General features: G+C 37.9%; 1 protein-coding gene across 2 annotated transcripts in view; it reads right to left on the bottom strand.

Annotated features, from left to right (window-relative positions):
* The window catches only part of GABRA3 (gamma-aminobutyric acid type A receptor subunit alpha3), a 227926-nt gene that overhangs the window by 35042 nt on the left and 169837 nt on the right, over positions 1-23047 (bottom strand). For both annotated transcript variants that reach the window (XM_043459919.1, XM_043459918.1), the window contains exons 6-7: positions 18308-18390; positions 3807-3950 (exon numbers count right to left, since the gene is read on the bottom strand). In XM_043459919.1, the coding sequence (XP_043315854.1) occupies positions 3807-3950; positions 18308-18390 (227 nt within the window). The remainder of the gene's footprint in view (positions 1-3806; positions 3951-18307; positions 18391-23047) is intronic.

Below are 23047 nucleotides of genomic sequence, written 5' to 3'. Positions count from 1 at the left end.
AGAGTATCAAATAATATACAGCAAAAAGTCTCCCTCCTTCAAGCCATTTCATCTCTCCTTCCTTCAATTAACTGTAATTAATAGCTTCTTGTGTATCTTCTGGAAGTACTATTCCTATACTAATATATATCTTATAGTCTTTTGTGGTTTTGTATATGCTTTTTTCGCTCAATGATATATCCTGTAGATATTCCCATAGAACTTCCTCATTCCTTCTTACACCTGCGTATTACTGAATTTTACAAATTAATTTTAACATATCAAATCACCTCTTCACTGATGTACTCTGTATCATGTTTTCAAAACTAATTTGTGACTATAATCTAGTATCTGAAATAACCCTATTTTCAAATAAGATCATATTCAGAGGTACTGGGGGTCATGCCTTTTGGGGACACATAACTCAATCCATAAAATCTGCATTGCCAAGAATGAAGGAAAACTGGCAAGCTCATACATTGATAATGAGAGCATGAATTGTTTAACCTTTTAGAATGGCAATTTGTCAATATGTATTAAAAAATGTTTAATGTGTCTACTTTCTGAAATAGCAATCTCAATATTTTGTTTTGATCCTAGGCAGGTAATTACATAGGAACAAAATTCTATGTGGAAAAAGAAGGTCTTCGCAGTGTTGTTTATAGCATTAAAATAGAAAATAATTATAAATAATTTGTTAAATGAATTATGATCCACAAGTATGAAGCCATTAAGATGAAGATATCATTGAATTTCATAATGAAATGCTACATTTCCCACTGATAGCAACATTTGTCATTGTCAAGAATGCTGGCTATGGCCTCAGAGGATGGCATTTTAATTTTCTTTTTAGAGTAACTAAAACAGGTAATAATATATGTCTATTCTGATTATGAAAATATTATTACTAACTACTTACAGCTAACAATAAAATACTAATGTTGGTGAGGATGTGTGGAAATGGTAACCCTCATGCACTCTTGGTGGGAATGTAAATTGGTGTAGCCACTATCGAAAACAGTATTGAGTTTCCTCAAAAAATTGAAAATGGAACTACCATATGATCCAGCAATTTCACTTATTGATCTAAAGAAAATGAGAACAGTAACTTAAAAAGATATATACTCCCCCATCTTCACTGCAGCATTATTTACAATAGCCAAGACATGGAAGCAACCTAAGTTTCCATCCATGGATGAATGGATAAAGAAGATGTGATATATGGAGATCAATAGAATGTTATTCAGCCACAAAAAGAAGGAAATTTTTGCCATTTGAGACAACATGCAATAACCCTGGGTACATTATGCTACGTGAAACAAGTCAGACTGAAAAAGAAAGATATTTTATCTCACTTATATGTGGAATCCAAAAAACAAAACAAAAAAATCAAGCTCACAGATACAAAGATTAGATTAGTGATTGCCAGAATCCAAGGGTAGGAGTTAGGTGAAATGGGTGAAGGGAATCAGAAAGTACAAACTTCCAGTTATAAAATAAATAAGTCTTTAGGGTGTTATGTACATCATGGAGACTATAATTACTACTACTATAAATACTCTACTGCATATGTGAAAGTTATTGAGAGTAGATCTTAAAAGATCTCAGCATAAGAAAAAATTCTGTAACTATGTATGGTGATGGATATTAACTAGACTTGCTGTGGTGATCATTTCACAGCGCAGACAGATATTGAATCATTATGCTGTACATTTGAAACTAATATGTTAATTATATCTGAAAAAAATATATTTCTAGCTTGTGTGTACATTTAACTTGAATCCTGTACTTAGTGATAAGAAAACAAGCCTACAATATAAAATTACATAAAAAAACAGCTTCTAAGACAGTATCAATATTATGGTCCCATTAATATAAAAATATATTCATGATTAAAAATGCAAACAGAACCTTCTTAAAGGTTACACACCAAACTGTATAATAATCAATTAATGCACTATATTTCTCTAAAAAGTTTTTTTCTAGATGGAATTTAAGAATATTTTAATTTACATTTTTTGCTTCTCTGATATTTCTAATTTTTCTATTGTGAACGTGTATTGCCTGTGTGATAAAGGCTAAACAAACAGTGGTTTAATGAAATAAGATGGAACTGCTGGAATGGCTAATGATGGGTCTCAAAAGTTGATATCAGGTGAGCAGTACCAAGGAGGGATGGAGAAGTCAGGAGAATGAACAGATGCTGTAGCCCCAGGAAGTCTCTCCATTCTGCTGGGTGGACCTCTGGGGTGCCTGGGATGCCCTCGGTCTTTAGGGGCTTGCCTTGCTGTGCTGGGATGCACAGAGCCTTCATCAGGAGCCTGGTTACTCTTTGCCCACAGGCTGTGGTGGGAAGGAGTGGGGCAACTGATCTCAGAGAGGAGGTTGGTTGCAGCAGCAGGAGCACCCCAGAGCAGGAGGTAACTTCGATCCAAAAATGAAAGCATCCCAGTAGGACAACGAAAGTACACTTTGCACATGCAGGCAGTGAAGGTCCTCCTCCCTCCCTCTGCTTGGGGAGAGCTGAACTGGCCAGGAGAGACTTCCCTCCCACCTTCACAGAACAACTGACCTTCTCCAAAAGGTCATGTTCTCACAAACTCTGGTCTTTTGAACCTCAGTGTTACCATTCTCAAGAACAGCCTTTTCTCACACCAAATTCTGAATCTGTAAATCCTATTGTCTATTGCATGCGTGTATGCTCAGTCACTGCAGTTTCATCCGACTCTTTGCAACCCTATGGACTGTAGCCCGCCAGGCTCCTCTTTCCATAGCATTCTCCAAGCAAGAATACTGGAGTGGGTCGATATGCCCTCCTCCAGGGGATCTTCCTGACCCAAGAATTGAACCAGTGTCTCCTGTGTCTCCTGCATTACAGGAGGATTCTTTACCCACTGAGCCACCTGGGAAGTCCCCTGTTGTCCTTCAATTCTTTTCAAATACTGCTTTTTTTAGGTTCCCTCCCCTGGTCCGAGGATGGAGGGAGAACAGAACACAGACATACTGCAACACCACAAGGAGATGGAACAGCAGTGTCCAGCCAATGAAAAACAAAGGACAAGAGCATCCTACTTTGTTTGTAACTGTGGATTCAGAGAACTTCCTTGGAGGCAAGTGTTGAAAGTTCCCACCCTTTCATGTAAAAAGTACTGTAAGACATGTGGGCTCCTAAGATATACTCCATTTTGCCAAATACCCTAAAGTTAGTTGGGATTCAGAGTGTCTCCTTCCTAGGGCTCCTACAACTGATAAGTTTCTAAATAGACAGGACTTAAGGCTACAGAACAAGTCTCTAAGTTCTATTTATCAATATCCTAGGAAGAGCCATTGAGAGGACCTGGCAACGTTTGCTAGACACACTTGTTTCTGAAATGGGATTCACTTAAGAAAATAATTCCATGGCTCATTCCTGGACCTCCTGGCTGTGTTCTTGCCACCTCTGTATTGGTGGAGCTAAGCAACATTTTCATGAAACCTTTAGGATCAAAGTTTAGCTCTCCCAACTTTGTGGCTTCCCTTTGCTTTCTCTTCTATCACAGTCCAGCCTTAAAGACCTTGAACTTCTAACCCACCAAGAGACAGGAGGGCATCACAGTTAAAAGCATGGTCTTGGAAGCCAATCTGCCTGAGTTCGTCTCTTGGCTCTGACATCACATAACTGTGACATAGAACAAATTACTAAACATCTGTATGCCTCACTTTCCTTAACCTAATGCTACCTACGTTACAAGACTGTTTCCTTAGCATAAGTTATTATAAGCATTTAAAACAGTGATGGATATGTGCTACAGGTTACAAAATACTTGTTAAATAAAATAAATAAATACCTGTACTAGACCGGATTATTTCTGTTCCAACAACATGGCCCAGCAGGTCATATTGATTCAGTCGAGAGCCATCTTGTGCCACTTCCACAGATTTGTTCTTCCCAAGAGTCCAAGAATAAACGACTTCAGCTGTTGTATAGGCATCTAAGGCAAAAAAAGTCAAGAAGGAAAAGGGAATGGGAAAGAAAATGATTATCTTTGATAGTAAACTCATATGAGATTGAAATACAACTCCCATCCCAAAACACTTTTTAATATGTGGTCTGTCTTAAAATGGATTACATTTATCCATGCTTGTATTAAGTACTTGTTGAATAATTATTAATAGTTTACCCTGGACACTATTGCCAACATCCATTGGATTGCAGAAAAAGCAAGAGAATTCCAGAAAAATATCTACTTCTGCTTCTTTGACTATACTAACGCCTTTGACTGTGTGGATCACAACAAACTGGAAAATTCTTAAGGAGGTGGGAATACCAGACCACCTTAACTGCCTCCTGAGAAACCTGCATGCAGGTCAAGAAGCAACAGTTAGAACCAGACATGGAAACATGAACTGGTTCAACATTAGGAAAGGAGTACATCTAGGCTGCATATTGTCACCCTGCTTATTTAACTTATATATATGCAGAGTACATCATGCAAGATGCTGAGGTGGATGAAGCACAAGCTGGAATCAGGATTTCCAGAAGAAATGTCAATAACATCAGATATGCAGATGACACCATGCTAATGGTAGAAAGCAAAGAGGAACTAAAGAGACTCTTAATGAAAGTGAAAGAGGAGAGTGAAAAAGCTGGCTTAAAACTCAAAATTTTAAAAACTAAGATCATGGCATCTGGTCCCATCATTAATGGCAAATAGATGGGGAGACAATGAAAACAGTGACACATCTTATTTTCTTAAGGCTCCAAAATCACTACAGATGGTGACTGAAGCCATGAGATTAAAAGACACTTGCTCCTTGGAAGAAAATCTATGACAAACCTAGACAGCATATTAAAAAGCAGACATCACTTTGCTAACAAAGGTATGTATAATCAAAGCTATGGTTTTTCCAGTAGTCATGTATGGATGTGAGAGTTGAACCATAAAGAAGGCTGAGCACCGAAGAATTGATGCTTTCAAACTGTGATGCTGGAGAAGACTCTTGAAAGTCCCTTAGACAGCAAGGAGATCAAAGCAGTCAATCCTAAAGGATATCAACTCTGAATATTCATTAGAAGGACTGATGCTGAAGCTGAAGCTCCAATACTTTGGCCACCTGATATGAAGAGCCAACTCACTGGAAAAGACCCTGACACTGGTAAAGATTGAGGTTAGGAGGAGAAGGAGGCAATAGAGGATGAGATGGTTGGATGGCATCACGACTCAATGGACATGAGTTTGAGCAAACTCCGAAAGATAGTGAAGGATGGAGAAGCTTGGTGTGCTACAGTCCACAGGATCGCAAAGAGTCAGACACAACTGAGTGACTGAAAAACAACAACTCTGGACACACAGAAATAAACCCAAAGTGGTCACAGTCCAGAAGACTCACAGTGACTCACAGTCTTCTGGACTGCCAATAAACCTTTATAAAGTTTTCCTTCTCTTGGAGGATAGAGAGTGGCGGCAAGGGGAGGAATGGTTAAAATATTATGTAATGCAAATGTCACAAATTCAAATGCCCACAGGAGCTAGAGACATATCTTAAATGACCTAATTAAGCTAGTTGTAAGAAAAATAAACTTCTAGAAATGTAATAAAATTTTCTTTAATTATTAATTATTATGGGATGAGCATATGAATTATGGTAAAAATCATGTTAGGGATATTTTAAATTAAAAATGAAAAATTATAAATTAAAAAAGCAATAACTAATGATTATAATTATATTTTGAAACTTATAAGTTTAATCTAGCTTAACTTGCAAACCAGAAACCTGCCACCATTTCTTTTGTATCAGGGTATTAATATCAGGTCTTGTATTTGGAATTTCAAATTAGAGTATGGAACTTAGCACAGATTAATTTTAACAGGGGTGTGGGTAAGAAAATGGTGAGGGAATGAGGAATGAGGTTATTTAGTTATAGTTAGTATCTTAAAGGAATAGAGTTGCTTTCTTTCTGGACACAGATCAATTCTTAGCACAGTGGGTTTTATATTTGGGGTGAGCACCATGCCCTAACTCAGATATCTAGGATCATTATAAAGGGAACCTGACCGCCATACTGCTCACCCTTTTCATTCATTTTTGAGCTGTTTATTATTCAACTCACTCAGAGATCTCCAAATCATGGTGGCAGCTATCATGTCCATAACATGCTCTATTTAAACCTTATACCACAAAGCAAATAATTGCTAGTGAATTTACCAATGAACAAATGTAAATTCTGTATCCCTACAAAACTTTGAAATGTTGGATATGTATTTCATAACAGTCTGACAAAAACATATGTATTAACTGTGATCTGCTTATATTACAGTTTTAGAACTATTTTCAATATATTCAAGAAAAACATTTCCTGATTTGTTTATAATGGGCCACATGCCCAAAAGTTCCTCAGGCACATCAAAATTCTCATTGAAATTATGAGAAAATACACATAACTTTATGGTATTGTACACCCATGGTGGATTCAAGTCAATGTATGGCAAAAAAAAAAAAATGGCAAAACCAATACAATATTGTAAAGTAACATAAATAAATAAATAAATAAAATCTGTGCTCTTATAAATGATGAAGGAAAATGCCACAAGAAATCTAACTTTTCCACATAATATGCACTGTATATGTTCTCAGTCATTTCTTCAATTCACTGACACAAATACTTGATTAAATATATAGTTACTGCTGCAATTAAATCATTTTTATAAATTTGACATCTATAAAATATTTTGATGCCTGTGAAGGTTAATTGCTTAATTAATATATAACTACATTTCCCAGCAGCAACACTTAATGTATACATTCAAATACAAACCTGTTGAAATTTTAATCTATTTGATTGTTTTTTAAATTTCAGTCTGTTTTAAGATTTTCACTGTACATCTTTTTAAACGTATCAATTATGGTTCTTATAATGGATTGCATAATGTTGATATCTGAAGTTTTTTTCTTCAAACAAAAGCGTACTTTGTATGCAAAGCAATTGTGTATAAATATTCATTTTTACTAGGAAATGAAAACTCACAATCTTTCTTGAAATAGTCCTTTCAGTCTATCTTCTATTTATTTAAAATATTTATAGTTATCGGTACAACAACTATGTCAGTTTCCACTTTATTCTACTAGGAGTTCTTAATTCTACCACATATAAACCAAGAATGTAAGTGAGTTGACTAATGGCAACTGACATTGTACCCTGTTTTTAGTGAGGGAGTAGAAAGTGCCCATCTAAAGAGACAGACACTTTTCAGCCCCATGTGGTTGTGGTCCTGTAGAGATTTGAGCTCAGTGTTGTCCTACCTTCTGATTTCATAAAATAATAATAATAAATGAATTGGAATTCTGTGTAACATCTCCCAAATTTCAAATCTTGGAGGATAATTTTGAAAGAAATTAACACTTATTATGGGCTTCCCTGGTGGCTCAGTGGTAAAGAATCCGCCTGCAATGCAGGAGATGTGAGTTCGATCCCTGGGTTGGAAAGATTCCCTGGAGAAGGAAATGGCAACCCACTCCAGTTTTCTTGCCTGGGAAATCCATGGACAGAGGAGCCTGGTGGGCTACAGTCCATAAAGTCGGAAAAGAGTTGGACATGACTTAGTGCCTAAAACAACAGACAACACTTATTATGTCAAATAAAGGATATTTGCAAACCACCAACTTATAACTTAGTTGGACCTAATAGATATCTAAAGGACACTCCATCCAAAACAGCTGAATACACATTCTTTTCTGTACACAGGGAAGTTTTCCAGATAGAACACATGATGGCCACAAAGCAAGTCTCAATAAGTTTAAGAAGATAGATGTTATATCAAGCATATTTTCCAACCACATAACGTGAATCTGGAAATCAATGATAGGAAGAAAAATGGAGAAAACACAATTACATAAACACTTAAAACATCATGCTAATAAAAAAACCAAAGAGTCAACAGAAAAATCAGAGAGGAAATTTTTTAAAATACCTTGAAACAAATGAAATAAAAGCACAATATTCAAAAATCCTACTACATAATTGCACTCATCTCACACACGAGCAAAGTAATGCTCAAAATTCTCCAAGCCAGGATTCAACAATACGTGAACCGTGAACTTCCAGATGTTCAAGCTGGTTTTAGGAAAGGCAGAGGAACCAGAGATCAAATTGCCAACATCCGCTGGATCATTGAAAAAGCAAGAGAGTTCCAGAAAAACATATATTTCTGCTTTATTGACTATGCCAAAAGCCTTTGGCTGTGTGGATCACAATAAACTGTGGAAAATTCTGAAGGAGATGGGAATACCAGACCACCTGACCTGCCTCTTGAGAAATCTGTATGCAGGTCAGGAAGCAACAGTTAAAACTGGACATGGAACAACAGACTGGTTCCAAATAGGAAAAGGAGTACATCAAGGCTGTATATTGTCACCCTGCTTATTTAACTTATATGCAGAGTACATCATGAGAAATGCTGGGCTGGAAGAAAAACAAGCTGGAATCAAGATTGCCAGGAGAAATATCAATAACCTCAGATATGCAGATGACACCACCCTTATGGCAGAAAGTGAAGAGGAACTAAAAAGCCTCTTGATGAAAGTGAAGGAGGAGAGTGAAAAAGTTGGCTTAAAGCTCAACATTCAGAAAACTAAGATCATGGCCTCTGGTCCCATCACTTCATGGGAAATAGATGGGGAAACAGTGGAAACAGTGTCAGACTTTATTTTGGGGGGCTCCAAAATCACTGCAGATGGTGATTGCAGCCATGAAATTAAAAGATGCTTGCTCCTTGGAAGGAAAGTTATGACCAACCTAGACAGCATATTAAAAAGCAGAGACATTACTTTGCCAACAAAGGTCCATATAGTCAAGGCTATGGTTTTTCCAGTGGTCATGTATGGATGTGAGAGTTGGACTGTGAAGAAAGCTGAGCGCCGAAGAATTGATGTTTTTGAACTGTGGTGTTGGAGAAGACTCTTGAGAGTCCCTTGGACTGCAAGGAGATCCAACCAGTTCATCCTAAAGGATATCAGTCCTGGGTGTTCATTGGAAGGACTGATGCTGAAGCGGAAACTCCAATACTTTGGCCACCTCATGGGAAGAGTTGACTCATTGGAAAATACCCTGATGCTGGGAGGGATTGGGGACAGGAGGAAAAGGGGATGACAGAGGATGAGATGCCTGGATGGCCTCACCAACTCGATGGACACGAGTTTGAGTACACTCTGGGAGTTGGTGATGGACAGGGAGGCCTGGCATGTTGCAATTCATGGGGTCGCAAACAGTCGGACATGACTGAGCGACTGAACTGAACTTGAATGAATGTAAGAAAACAGAAACAGACTCCCAGATACAGGTAACAAACTAGTGCTTATCAGTGGGGAGAGGAACTAGGAGATGGCAAGATAAGGGTAGAGGATTAAGAGGCACAAACCACTATATATAAAGTACATAAGTAACAATAAAATATTGCATAGCACAAGGAATACAGCCAATAATTTATAATAACTGTAAGTGGAATATAATTTATCAAAATATTGAATCACTATGGTGTACATCTGAAAGTAATATAATATTTTAAATTAACTGTACTTTAAATTTTTTAAAAATGAAAGAAGTGTTTTAGTCCATATGCTATAAGGTCTTGTGGACAGGACTGAAATAGAGATGACATGGCTAGACGTATGCTCTAGAAAGACTGTTCAACCAGCAGTATGGATGACTGGTTGGAAAGAATGAAACTAAAGCCAAAACAGTAGTTAAAAAGGTCATCACAATGTTTTGTGTAAATGGCATTTAGGACACAATATATAATATTAGTGGGATGAATTGAGTGGAACAAGGAGGAGATCTCAGTGGCAGAATATAACTATGACTTGGCTTCCCTGATAGTTCAGTTGGTAAAGAATCCGCCTGCAATGCAGGAGACCCCAGTTGGATTCCTGGGTTGGGAAGATCCCCTGGAGAAGGGATAGGCTACCCACTCCAGTATTCTTGGGCTTCCCTTGTGGCTCAGCTGGTAAATAATCTGCCTGCAATGTGGGAGACCTGGGTTTGATCCTTGGGTTGGGAAGATCACCTGGAGAAGGGAAAGGCTACCCACTCCAGAAAGGAGGAAGTCTAAGGAAGGATTCTAGATGACCATGAGTTTGTAACTTTTGCATGTACTTGACTAATGATGGAATTCATTTACCCATTGGGGAATAGAAGTCTTTCCCTTCAAGCCTCCTCTTTCTTCTCTTCTCCCTCCCTGTCCCATGGGTTTCTTTAAACCCTCAACTTCCCTCCCAATTGAGTCCTTCTCCTCAATTTTGATCTTTTTTTTTTTCCCCATGGAGGGGCAAAGGTAGACAGGTGTGGGGAATGGATGCTGCAGAAAGGAGACCTATCAGACAATAAGAACTACAGCACTCCCAGAATGGCCCCCTGAACATATATTGTATTGGCTATGATGCCACAAGCATCTGCTTGCCTTTGGTTGCTTTGCCAAATGCCTCCTTCTGTTACTTGAGCCTTGGTATGTGCCAGGCTCTAGGAATATGGGAAGTAAAAATCACTCTTGCTACAACAGCACAAATGAGCAAGAATTCCCTTTGAACTCATACTGTCAGAAACTGATTGCTTGATTGCTTGATTCAGTCACTCATATACTGAGACATTATATTAGATGGTAAATGTACAGGAGTCATAAGACATTTGAGGTCCCAACCCTTCATTGAATTTATAGTCTAGTACAGAAAGAAAATATGTAAGTAAATAAAGAAGATAATATCATACAGTGATAAGTGCTATAAAAAATAAGAGTTTATGAGGTGGGGAGGAGTTTAATTAGATACAGTGATCAGAGCAGATCCCTTTGAGGGGGTGACTTTTTAGCAGACAAACAGAAGATGAGCAAAAGCCAGAGTTCGATGGAGAATATTTCAGGCGCCAAACAAACAAAAAACAGAAAGTGTAAGCTCTTCTGAGTGGGAAATATTCTGCAGTGTTATAGTGCTCTAGGAACTGGAAGAAAGCCAATGGAAAGGGGAAAGAGATATGAGATGAGGTTGAAGAGGTTAACAACAACCTGATCATGGGATCTAAACCAAGACACAAAACATAAAAGAAGGTTTCAGAGAAAAAATAATCAGCTTGGTTTGGGCATATTCAGTAAGAATACCAGAGTTCTGATGAACATAACAACTACAGCCTAAGGTTGGCATACTATGAAACCAAGTTTAATTAAACACTCCATAGGTTTATAACTAATTCAAATACTTAAAACTGTCAAGATTTTAAAATATCCAAAGTTACAGGGTACGTTATAGGCAAGTATGCATGTGTGCCAAGTTGCTTCATTTGTGACTGACTCTTTGCAACCCTGTGGACTGTAGCCCACCAGGCTCCTCTGTCAGAGAGTTACTGGCAAATCAGGACAGATTTGGACTTCTGGCATGAGGTATATGTGTTTATGCAACTATTGATATGATCATGTGGCTTTTTTGTCCTTTATTTTATTGATACGGTGTATTACATTGATTGATTTTTGGATATAAAGCCAACTTTATATCCCTGGAATAGATCCCACTTGAAGATAGTGGGTAATTCATTTATAGGCTTTTTTATTTGGTTTTTATTTTATTTATTTTGTTGAAGATCTTTATGTCTATAGTCATAAAGAATTCATAAAGAATATTTGTCTGTAGTTTTCTTTTCTTGTGATCTTTGGTTTTGGTATCATGGTAATACTGACCTGACTGAATGTTCTTCCTCATCTGTATTATACAAGACTTTGGGAAGACTTAGTATTCATTCTTCTTTAAATATTTGATAAAATTCAGTGGTGAAACCATCTGGGTCTGGGTTTTTGCTTGTGGGAAGTTATAAAATTACTAATTAAGTCTCTTGTTACAGGTCCAATAAAAATGTCTACTTTTTTCTCAGTCACTTCCAGTAGTTTGTGTATTAGTAGTAATTTTTCCATTTCATCTAGGCTTTCTCATTTGTTGACATATAATTTGCAGCTTGTGTTACTTTATAATCCTGTTTATTTCTGTAAGATCAGTAGTGATGTCCTTATTTCATGATTTGATTATTCTCTTGTTTTGTGCATCTGTGTTTTGTATTCTCTCTTTCATCAGTCTAACTAAAGGTTTATCAGTTTATTGATTTTTTTCAAAAAACCGCTTTTACAATATTTGATTCTCTTTAGTGTTTTTCTATTTTCTGTTTCATTTAATTTCACTCTAATGTTTATTATTTTCTTCTATCTGCTTGTTTTGAATTTAGTTTGCTCTTTTAAGGTGGAAGTTCAGGTTATTGATTTTAGATCTTTCTTCTTTTTGATACAGTTATAAGTTTCCCTCTAAACACTGCTTTAAGCTGTATTTACCTTGTACATAATTTTCATTAATTTCAAAATATTTTCGAATTTCCCTTATGATTTTTTCTTTGACACATTTTTTTTATTTAGGAGTATGCTGTTTAATTTCAACATATTCGTGAATTTCCCAAATTCCCTTCCATAGTTGATTTTTAATTTCATTCAAGTGAGGTTAGATAACACACTTCATATGGTTTCAGTACTTTTAAACTGACTGCATCTTGTTTTAAGGCCTAACATACAGTCTACTACAGAAAATATTCCATGTGCACTTCAGAATAATGGGTGTTCTGATATTATTTGGTAGAGTGCAATATAAATGCTAATTAGACCTAATTGCTTTGTATCATGTTCAAATCTTCTATTTCTATGTTGATATTCTGTCTAGTTGCTCTATGGAAGTGGAACATTAAAATGTTTAGTTTTTTACATAAATCACAGCAAGATCCTCTATGACCCACCTCCCAGAATATTGGAAATAAAAGCAAAACTAAACAAATGGGACCTAATGAAACTTAAAAGCTTTTGCACAACAAAGGAAACTATAAGCAAGGTGAAAAGACAGCCCTCAGATTGGGAGAAAATAATAGCAAATAAAGAAACAGACAAAGGATTAATCTCAAAAATATAGAAGCAACTCCTGCAGCTCAATTCCAGAAAAATAAATGACCCAATCAAAAAATGGGCCAAAGAACTAAACAGACATTTCTCCAAATAAGATATACAGATGGCTAACAAACACATGAAAAGATGCTCAACATCACTCATTATCAGAGAAATGCAAATCAAAACCACAATGAGGTACCATTACACACCAGTCAGGATGGCTGCTATCCAAAAGTCTACAAGCAATAAATGCTGGAGAGGGTGTGGCTAAAAGGGAACCCTCTTACACTGTTGGTGGGAATGCAAACTAGTACAGCCACTATGGAAAACAGTGTTGGAGGATTTCTTAAAAACTGGAAATAGAACTGCCATATGACCCACAATACCACTTCTGGGCATACACACTTGACGCAGGAAACCAGATCTGAAAGAGACACGTGCGCCCCAATGCTCATCGCAGCACTGTTTATAATAGCCAGGACATGGAAGCAAACCTAGATGCCCATCAGCAGGTGAATGGATAAGGAAGCTGTGGTACATATACACCATGGAATATTACTCAGCCATTAAAAAGAATTCATTTGAATCAGTTCTAAATGAGATGGATGAAACTGGAGCCCATTATCCAGAGTGAAGTAACCCAGAAAGATAAAGACCAATACAGTATACTAACACATATATATGGAATTTAGAAAGATGGTAATTGTAACCCTATATGGCAAAAAACAGAAAAAGAGACACAAGAAGTACAGACACAGACCTTTTGACTCTGTGGAGAAAGGAGGGTGGATGTTGCTGAGAACAGCATGTATATTATCTATAGTGAAACAGATCCACCAGCCAAGGTGGATGCATGAGACAACGTGCTCGGGCCTGGTGCCTGGAAGACCGCAGAGGAATTGGGTGGAGAGGGAGGTGGGAGGGGGGATCGGGATGGGGAATACATGTAACTCCATGGCTGATTCATGTCAATGTATGACAAAACCCACTGAAATGTTGTGAAGTAATTAGCCTCCAACTAATAAAAAAAATAAAATAAAATAAAATATTTAGTTTTTTTTTTTTACTATTGAATTGTCTATTTCCCTTTTCTATTCTTGTCAGTATTTCTCTGTGCATTTTGGGTTTCTAGGTACAATCATCTTTATAATTGTTATATCTTCCTGATGAATTGGTCCTTTTTATCATTATGAAATCTTCAAGGCTTCTTCAGTATGGGGGTGAAGAGGATCAGAACATGGTTCTCTCGCCTTAATGTGAATCAGCCATTTCTCTTGACTAACACTCCTCAGACTGTTGTGAGCCTTTGGTTAGAGTTTGGAGAAAGTTAATTTTGACAACTTTTGAAAATGTTCTTGTTGCTTTTATGGAAGAGTGGATTTTCAGAAGTTCTCACTTTACCATTCCAGAATTGCTTCCTTATTAGTTTTCAAAGTCAATATTAACTGCCCACTTAAGAATTTAAACCACTCTCTCCTTCTTAATATACTTAATTTGCTTCTAGGACGGTATGTTCCCTTAAGTTTCCTCTTACTACACCTGTCCTATCCTTCACATTTACTGAGTTATTCTCTTCTCTTTAGCCTCTAAATGTTATAGTGATTCAGGAAATAGTCTTTGACACTCTTATCTACATGCAGGCAGCTCCTCCAGCCTTATGCCTTTAAATACCATCTAAATGGATGAAACTTCAATTAAATATCCAGTCTGCTGGCTCATATGGTAAAGAATCTGCCTACAATGCAGGAGACCCGTGAACAATCCCTGGGTAGGGAAGATCCCCTGGAGGAAGGATTGGCTACCCACTCCAGTATTCTTGTCTGGAGTGGGCTACATTCCATGGGGTCACAAAGAGTTGGACATAACTGAACGACTAACACATACTAGATATCTTTCCTGAAACCAGACTTACATTCCATATATTCAGCACCCAGAAGCACTAGTTGTGTCCCTTATCAAGCATAAACCCCATCAAGTGTAACTACTATCCTGACTATTGTTTCTATGTGTAATTTCCTTCCTGGCATTTGTTGGGAAATGTATATATATATTTTGAAAATCAAATATTTGGAAAAATAGTTGAGAAATAAGCAAAATGGAAAAGGTATTATAATTCTCCTATAAAAATTAAAGCTTAACAATAGATATAGAATCATTACTGGATTAAAGAAATCTACTAATGTCAAGTCAAAGCAAGAACAGGAAATGCTGGTACACTGAGTCAAAAGTGGTGAAATTCCAAGTATCAGCACAGGAATATATGTGGATCTGATCACTTGATTTTGCTTATTATAAGTGTATGTTTATAGCCATGTATACTGCTAATGGAGAGTCATTTTGAAACAAAATTTTAAACTTTATATATTGTATTGGAGTATAGCCAATTGTCACTCCAGTCTTCTTGCCTGGGAAATCCCATGGACAAAGGAACCTCGCTGGCTGTAGTCCAAAGGGTCACAAAGAGTTGGACACGACTGAAGTGAATTAGCATGCATAGCTGATTAACAATGTTGTGATAGCTTCAGGTGGACAGCAAAGAGGCTCAGCCATACATATACACGTATCCATTCTCCTACAAACTCCCCTCCCATCCAGGCTGCCATGTAACATTCAGCAGAGTTCCCTGTGCTATACAGGAAGTCCTTGTTGATTATCCATTTTAAATGTAGTATGTACATGTCTATCCCAACCCCCCTAATTATCCCTTCCCCCTGGCAACCCCGCCAACCATAAGTTCATTTTCTATTACTTTTTATATATATATCATCCAGCAGCACCCCTATGGTCAGGGCAAAACTTGAATTCCAAGCTGCAATCCATGGCCAGAATTGGAAAGTACCACCAAGAATGAAGGGGTTTCCCTGGTGGCTCAGACGGTAAAGAATCTGCCTGCAATGCAGGTGACCTGGGTTCAGTCCCTGGGGCGGGAAGATCCCCTGGAGAAGGGAATGGTAACCCACTCCAGGATTCTTGCCTAGAGAATTCCATGGACAGAGAAGCCTGGCGAGCTACAGTCTATGGGGTCGCAAAGAGTCAGACACAACTGAGCAACTAACATACACCAAGAATAAAGGATGTTCTACCCTATCGCCAGAATTTTAGCCTTATCAATCCTTATTGCTCAACAGCTCTAGGTTTCCTAATTGTTCATGAGGGGACCTCTGTTCACTCACAAACAACTCTATCCTACACAGAACGGAAGTAATACTTACCTAACTTGATAGTAAATCCATTAGGACAGAAATCTATAAGTCATCCTTGAGTTCTCTTCTTGTGGTATTCTATATCTAATTCATTGGAGGATCCTTTGGGATTGTCCTTCACAATGTATCCAGAATCAGAATCTTACCACTTATGCCACCATCACTCTGATCTGAGCCATCAACATCTCTCAGCTGAAACATTGCAATAACCTATTAACTGGACTCCCTGCTTCTATCTTTCTCATACTTAGTCATAACATTTTTAACATAATGATTCTTTAAAAACCAAAAATCAGATAATATATCAAAATATTCCAATAACTCCATTTTCCCTCAGAATAAAATTCAAAGCGCTTTACTGTCCATCACGACTGCAGATGACCTGACCCCCTCTTTGATCTCACATCTGGCACTTTGATGTCCTTTAACAAGTCAGATACATTTCTGACTCAGGGTCTTGTCCCTGGCTGTTCCCTATAACTACAGAATTATTTCCACTAATATCTGTCTTGTTAAACCTTTTGCCTCCTCAAACTTTCTGCCCAAATGTCACTTTTTCAAAGAAGACTACATTGATTATTTTAAATTTCAATGGCAATGCCTGTCTTCTACCTAGACATGATTGACCCCACCCTATTCTGCAGTACTTTTATGTCTTCTTATGGTGCTTCTCATTTTACAACATACTTAATACTTTACTTTCTAATCTAATGTTTATTTTCTCTTTTGCCATCACTCTCTCCTCTATATAAGCTCCACAAGGGCAGGGTCTTTGTTTTATTCATGGATACACTCCAAACTCCTATAATAGAGCCTGGCCCACAGGAGATAATTTGTAAATATTTGACAATGATTGAAAAAAATATGTCACACATAATTATTTGGGTCTTTTCAAATGCACTTTCTACATTAAAATATAGAGATAAATATAATTTAGAGATGATAAACACAGACCATGATATATTGCTCCAAGTTCAGTTCAGTCACTCAATCGTGTCCGACTCTTTGCAACCCCATGGACTGCAGCACATCAGGCCTCCCTGTCCATCATCAACTCCTGGAGTTTACCCAAACTCATGTCCATTGAGTCAGTGATGCCATCCAACCATCTCATCCTCTGTTGTCCCCTTTTCTTCCTGACTTCAATCTTTCCCAGCATCAGGGTCTTTTCAAATGAGTCAGTTCTTTGCATCAGTTGGCCAAAGTATTGGAGTTTCAGCTTCAACATCAGTCCTTCCAATGAATACTCAGGACTGATTTCCTTTAGGATGGACTGGTTGGATCTCCTTGTAGTCCAAGGGACTCTCAAGAGTCTTCTTCAACACCATAATTCAAAAGCATCAATTCTTCGGTGCTCAGCTTTCTTTATAGGCCAACTCTCACATCCATACATGACCACTGGAAAAACCATAGCCTTGACTAGATGGACCTTTGTTGGCAAAGTAATGTCTCTGCTTTTTAATATGCTGTCTAGGTTGGTCATAACTTTCCTTCCAAGGAGTAAGCATCTTTTAATTTCATGGTTGCAGTCACCATCTGCAGTGATTTTGGAGCCCCAAAAATAAAGTCTGCCACTATTGCTCTGATGACTCCCAAATTAAACTTACTCTGAAATTCTTAGTCAGAAACTCAGTCAAATTCTACTCAATTTTGATTTTTCTAATTATCTGAAAATAGGCTATGTATCTACTTATTTCTCTGACAGATTTACAGCTACTGGCAAGGGCAATACTCTCTTAAAAGGAGAAAATTTCCCATCTCTTACTGTTTATCATTCGCTATAGAGACTTAGATAGAACTATACGAGGATGCACATAGAATAGGCGTTTTAAAAATATAAACACCTTCTGTTTGAAGGATATTGTCTTTAGGAAGCTATTATTGTGCTTATATTAGCTCTGTCTTGACTTGTCTTATGGATAATTTAGGAAACAGATGTTAATGTTTCAACCTAATGACAAAAAAATTAGTCTAAAATGGTGAAATAAGGTTTGCTTCCTAAAATGAAAACTCTATTAAAGGTTAAATCTCCTCCTGATCAGTTAGTACTACTCCATCCCACTCCCTTTCCCCACTTACATACTAGCCCAAATTAAAGGTCTCTTTTGAAACTACTAAGGGATAGAATAGGAACTATGGCATTTTGTGGGGGTGGGGGGAAGATCAGAAAACAGAAAGTAGGAAAATACATACAGCTTCCAAACTTCAGTGGGCAGGCATGCACATCCATAGGAAAATCTTCCAAATGCATGGGGCACTCGGCATGAATTGTTAACCTAAAAGGAAGAACAGAATATGAAATTAAGCTAAAGTGAATGGTATTAAACATGGAGCTCTGTTTCCATTCACCAGCAGTGGAGTACTGCTAAAAAACCAAAAATTTGTTTGTTTAGGTTCACTGAGATCTAAGATTTTATGAACACAAGGGATGGATTAACTGAACTAGAGAGCCCTCAAAGCAGCATTCAGTATTCAGATTTTTAGATCAGATATGAATCCACCTTACTACCTTTACGAAAACAAGTCTCATTTATCTGCCCTAGCTGAGCTCCCTTAGCTACCTCCCCACCAAAGAAGTAATGGAAACACCAGGTTTTGAGTCATTCAGTCCTGATAGCAATTTATTTGCATGTGTGAGCGTACACTCAGTCACTCAGTTGTGTCTGACTCTGAAACTCCATGGACTGTAGCCTGCCAGGTTCCTCTGTCCATGGAATTTTCCAGGCAAGAATACTGGAGTGGGTTGCCATTTCCTTCTCCAGCGGATCTTCCCGACCCAGGGATCGAATTCACATCACTTGCATCTCCCACATTGGCAGGCGGATTTTTTACCACTGCACCACCTTGGAAGCCCAGCAGTTTATTTCTGAAATAATTCTCCTCAGCAGGCTATCATGTGAATTAAATACTTTAGAGACTGCACTGGAGAGGAGGGATGTGTAGAAAAGATATCTTTAACCTGATAATAAGCACAAAAGATGGCTCTGCTGCTTATAGAAACTGGTATAGCTTTGTTAAAGAAGGTGATTCTTGGAGAACACATACACATACTTGCACATGAATATACACACACAACAGCTGGTGAGAAAAAAATTTACAAAGTTTATGGAGGACATCAAACACCTCAGAGGTCAAGTATGAAGGATTCATGTGCTCTTAATAGGGACAACATGTAGGAGAGACTGTTCACGGATTCCTCAATGGAAATCTGGATTGAGTAAGACTTGCCATACCCACATACTCATTCTCTGGCATTACTCTGTCTAAATAATCAATTCCCAAATTTCCCCCCTTTTTCCTTCATATATTTTGAGCCTCAACTTTCTTTGTCCTAGGAAGTAACCTGTTATGTGGAAATGGGAATCGCACAGCAAAAATTCAGAATTATTTGACAGCTAACTCTGATGAGCTTTTTCTAGCTAACCTGTATACCTCCTGGTTATACTGGATTCAATCCTTGCCATCCTCTTAGAGTTTTAGGTGGCCAACTGGCAAGAATCTCTTATCCTGGCTAACTGTTAAACTTGATAAATGTGTACCACCTCATAAATGATTACAGTAGCAATAGTGGATATTGCTCAAAGCAGGCTGACTAAAGCAAACATGCTCGGGTGTTTATTAGCAAGAACTCTAGGCTGGAAGGCAGAAACAAACTGTGTGCCCTTTAGCAAATATTTACCCATCTCTTATTTTCCATTTCCTTATCTAAATAGTAAGAGGTTAAAACTAGATGGCAAGTGTCCTTGCAGCTCTAACTAATCCCTTGGATATTTATAAAATTTCCCATGTGTCTTGGCCAAAAGCTCAATTCTCAAGTCAACCTGCAATATCCCACCAATCTACTCTTTATTCTTAAGGCATAGGTAGGGAGTTTCACGACTCATAGAATCTGATACAAGAGAAATATCTTTCATTGAGAAGCCTGCTCCTGTTGGATACATAAAAGATTTCATGAGGGCTTAATAAAGAAAACTGTGTTCCTTTTCTCCACTTATATTAGTATTTCCAAGATACTGCCTATTTTGAGTAATGCCAAAGGGAAACTACTTTATGTCTACCCTGTTGTCCTGAGGACATGGCAAATATAACCACAACAAATAGATTGTCAAAGCCAAGATGCAAAAGGTACTGACTTCTGTTTAGGAGCAGAACTGAATTATAATAGCTTTCCTATTTTCATTCCCATCCACTTTATACACATTCTACTGAAGCACAGAGAAGTAATGATAAAGCAGATGTTGGTGGGAGTAGGGTACTTCACAAGCCAGATTATGCTGTGGTCTTTTCACTGGTACTTAAATGCATCCTAATGCCTTCTCTCCTCCTTGTTACTTTTAAGACCCCTTCAAGCTTTTCGTGCAGCAGAAAGCACCCAGACTAAACTCAGGCTAATATACTCATCACCACAATCTATGCTACAAAATATCCATTTGCTTCAAAACTTTGCTTCTACCCTCTTTTATTATTATGTTGAAAGTGAAAGTCATTCAATCATGTCCGACTCTTTGCGACCCCATGAACTATACAGTCCATGGAATTTTCCAGTGCAGAATACTGGAGTGGGCAGCCTTTCCCTTCTCCAGGGGATCTTCCCAACCCAGGTCTCCCACACTGAAGGCAGATTCTTTACCAGCTGAGCCACAGGGGAAGCCCTATTATTATGTTATTAAATTATTATTTTGTGACAAAACACTTAACATAAGATCCGCCCACTTAATAAATTTTAAGTATTTAACACAGTATTTTTAATTTGCCCAAATAGATATTAGTACAAAGAAGACATACAAAATGGTTAACAGGGACTTGAAAAGATGCTCAACATCTCTACTCATCAGGGAAATGCAGATTAAAACCACAATGTGATATCACCACACATCTGTTAGAACAGCTGTCATCAAAAAAGATAAGATATAACAAGTGTTGGTGAGGATGTGGAGAAAAGAGAATCCTCCTACACTGTTAGTGGGAATGTAAACTGGTACAGCCCCTATGGAAAACAGTAGAGAGGCTCCTCAAAAATTAAAAATAGAGCTACCACGTGATCCAGCAATCCCACTTCTGGTTCTTTGTCCAAAGGAATTGAAATCAAGATATCAAAGTGATATCTGCATTTCCATATTTTATTGCAAAATTATTCACAATAGCCAAGACATGGAAGCAAACTAAATATCCATTAACAGATAAGTGGATAAGAAAACATACATACATACTATGGAATATTATCCAGCCTTAGAAAGAAGAAATCCTACCATTTGCAACAACACTGATGAACTTGTAGGACATCATGCTAAGTGAAATAAGGTGGACAAAGACAAATACTGTACGATTTCACTCATACGTGGGATCTAAAACAGTCAAATTCACAGAAGCAGAGAACAGAATGGTGGTTGCCATGAGCTGGAGTGAACTGGGAAGTATTAGTGAAAGAGTACTAAATTTCAGTTACACAAGATGAATGAGACTTACAGATATACTAGACAGCATATTAAAAAGCAGAGACATTACTTTGCTACCAAAAGTCTGTATAATCAAAGCTATGGCTTTTCCAGTAGTCAAGTATGGATGTGAGAGTTGAACCATAAAGAAGGCTGAGCATCAAAGAACTGATGTTTTCAAACTGGTCCTGGGGAAGACTCTTGAGAGTCCCTTGGACAGCAAAGAGATCAAACCAGTCAATCCTAAAAGAAATGAACCCTGAATATTCATTGGAAGGACATGCTGAAGCTGAAGTTCCAATACTTTGGCCACCTGATGTGAAGAGCTGACTCGTTAGAAAAGACCATGATGCTGGGAAAGATTGAGGGCAGGAGGAGAAGGGGGCAACAGAGGATGAGATGGTTAGATGGCATCACTGACTCAACGGACATGAGTTTGAGCAAATTCCAGGAGACAGTGAAGGACAGGGAAGCCTGGCATGCTGCAGCCCATGGGGTCGCAAAGAATTTGACACAACTTAGCGAGTGAACAACTAGTCTTAAGCTGGCTTTTCAAAAAAGGTCCAAGACCCTTCAAAATGTGACAATCAGATTACAGGAACTGAGTCTCAACCAAGTTTTGACCTGTTTTGATTCCTATGCAGAGAGCAAACAGGAAGTAAAAGGCAATATAGGAAATTCTTTTCTTTGGGGATGAAAGATACAGATGGGAATACAGATGGGAAGGAGGTGTGTTAAAGCCCTTCACACATGCATATACATACCCACACCCTCCTCAGGTACTGTCCTCATTTTACTGTTTTGTAGCACCCTGGCTCCCTTGTCACCCCAATCTTTGTTTCTCAACAGTTGGTTTTTATTCCACCACAGTAATAAGTTAAAGTTTTATTGCTTCCATAGCCTCCTAACTTGTATCTCTACTTTTTACCCTTTCTCGGTATACTATATTCTGTACACAATAGCCATCAAGTATTTCCTCATTCTATACAGAGTAACAGCTGAACTCTTTGCCATGGCTTACAGGCTCTTACATGATCTTATCTTCTGTTCCTCTATGGCTTATCTCTTACTCTGCCTTCCCTTGCTGTCTCTGTTCCAGTCACCCTGGCTTCCTTGCAATTCTTCCAGCATGCGTGTCTCTCTTGTGTCATAGCCTTTGCACTTGTTATGCTGTCATGCCTCTTTCAAGTCTTTCCTTAATTATTATCTTCTGAATGAATCCTACCCTGACCTCCACTCAGTTTACTATCCACACTATGCTTAGTAAACTTTACCATGCTCTTTCTTTTCCCATAGTTCAGTTCAGTTGCTCAGTTGTGTCTGACTCTGTGACCCCATGGACTACAGCACGCCAGGCCTCCCTGTCCATCATCACCTCCCAGAGTTTCCCATAGTACCTGACTTAAAACGTGCCATATAATTTATTTGTTCTCATCATTTTTTCCTCCTTATTGTAAAGCTATGGATTTTTGTCTTGGATTCTCTTTGATGTATGCCA

The sequence above is a fragment of the Cervus canadensis genome, chromosome X (genome assembly GCF_019320065.1).
Source record: "Cervus canadensis isolate Bull #8, Minnesota chromosome X, ASM1932006v1, whole genome shotgun sequence".
Lineage (NCBI taxonomy): Eukaryota > Metazoa > Chordata > Mammalia > Artiodactyla > Cervidae > Cervus > Cervus canadensis.
The sequence above is the reverse complement of the archived record's forward strand: the minus strand, read 5'-3'. Positions and strand labels throughout refer to the sequence as shown.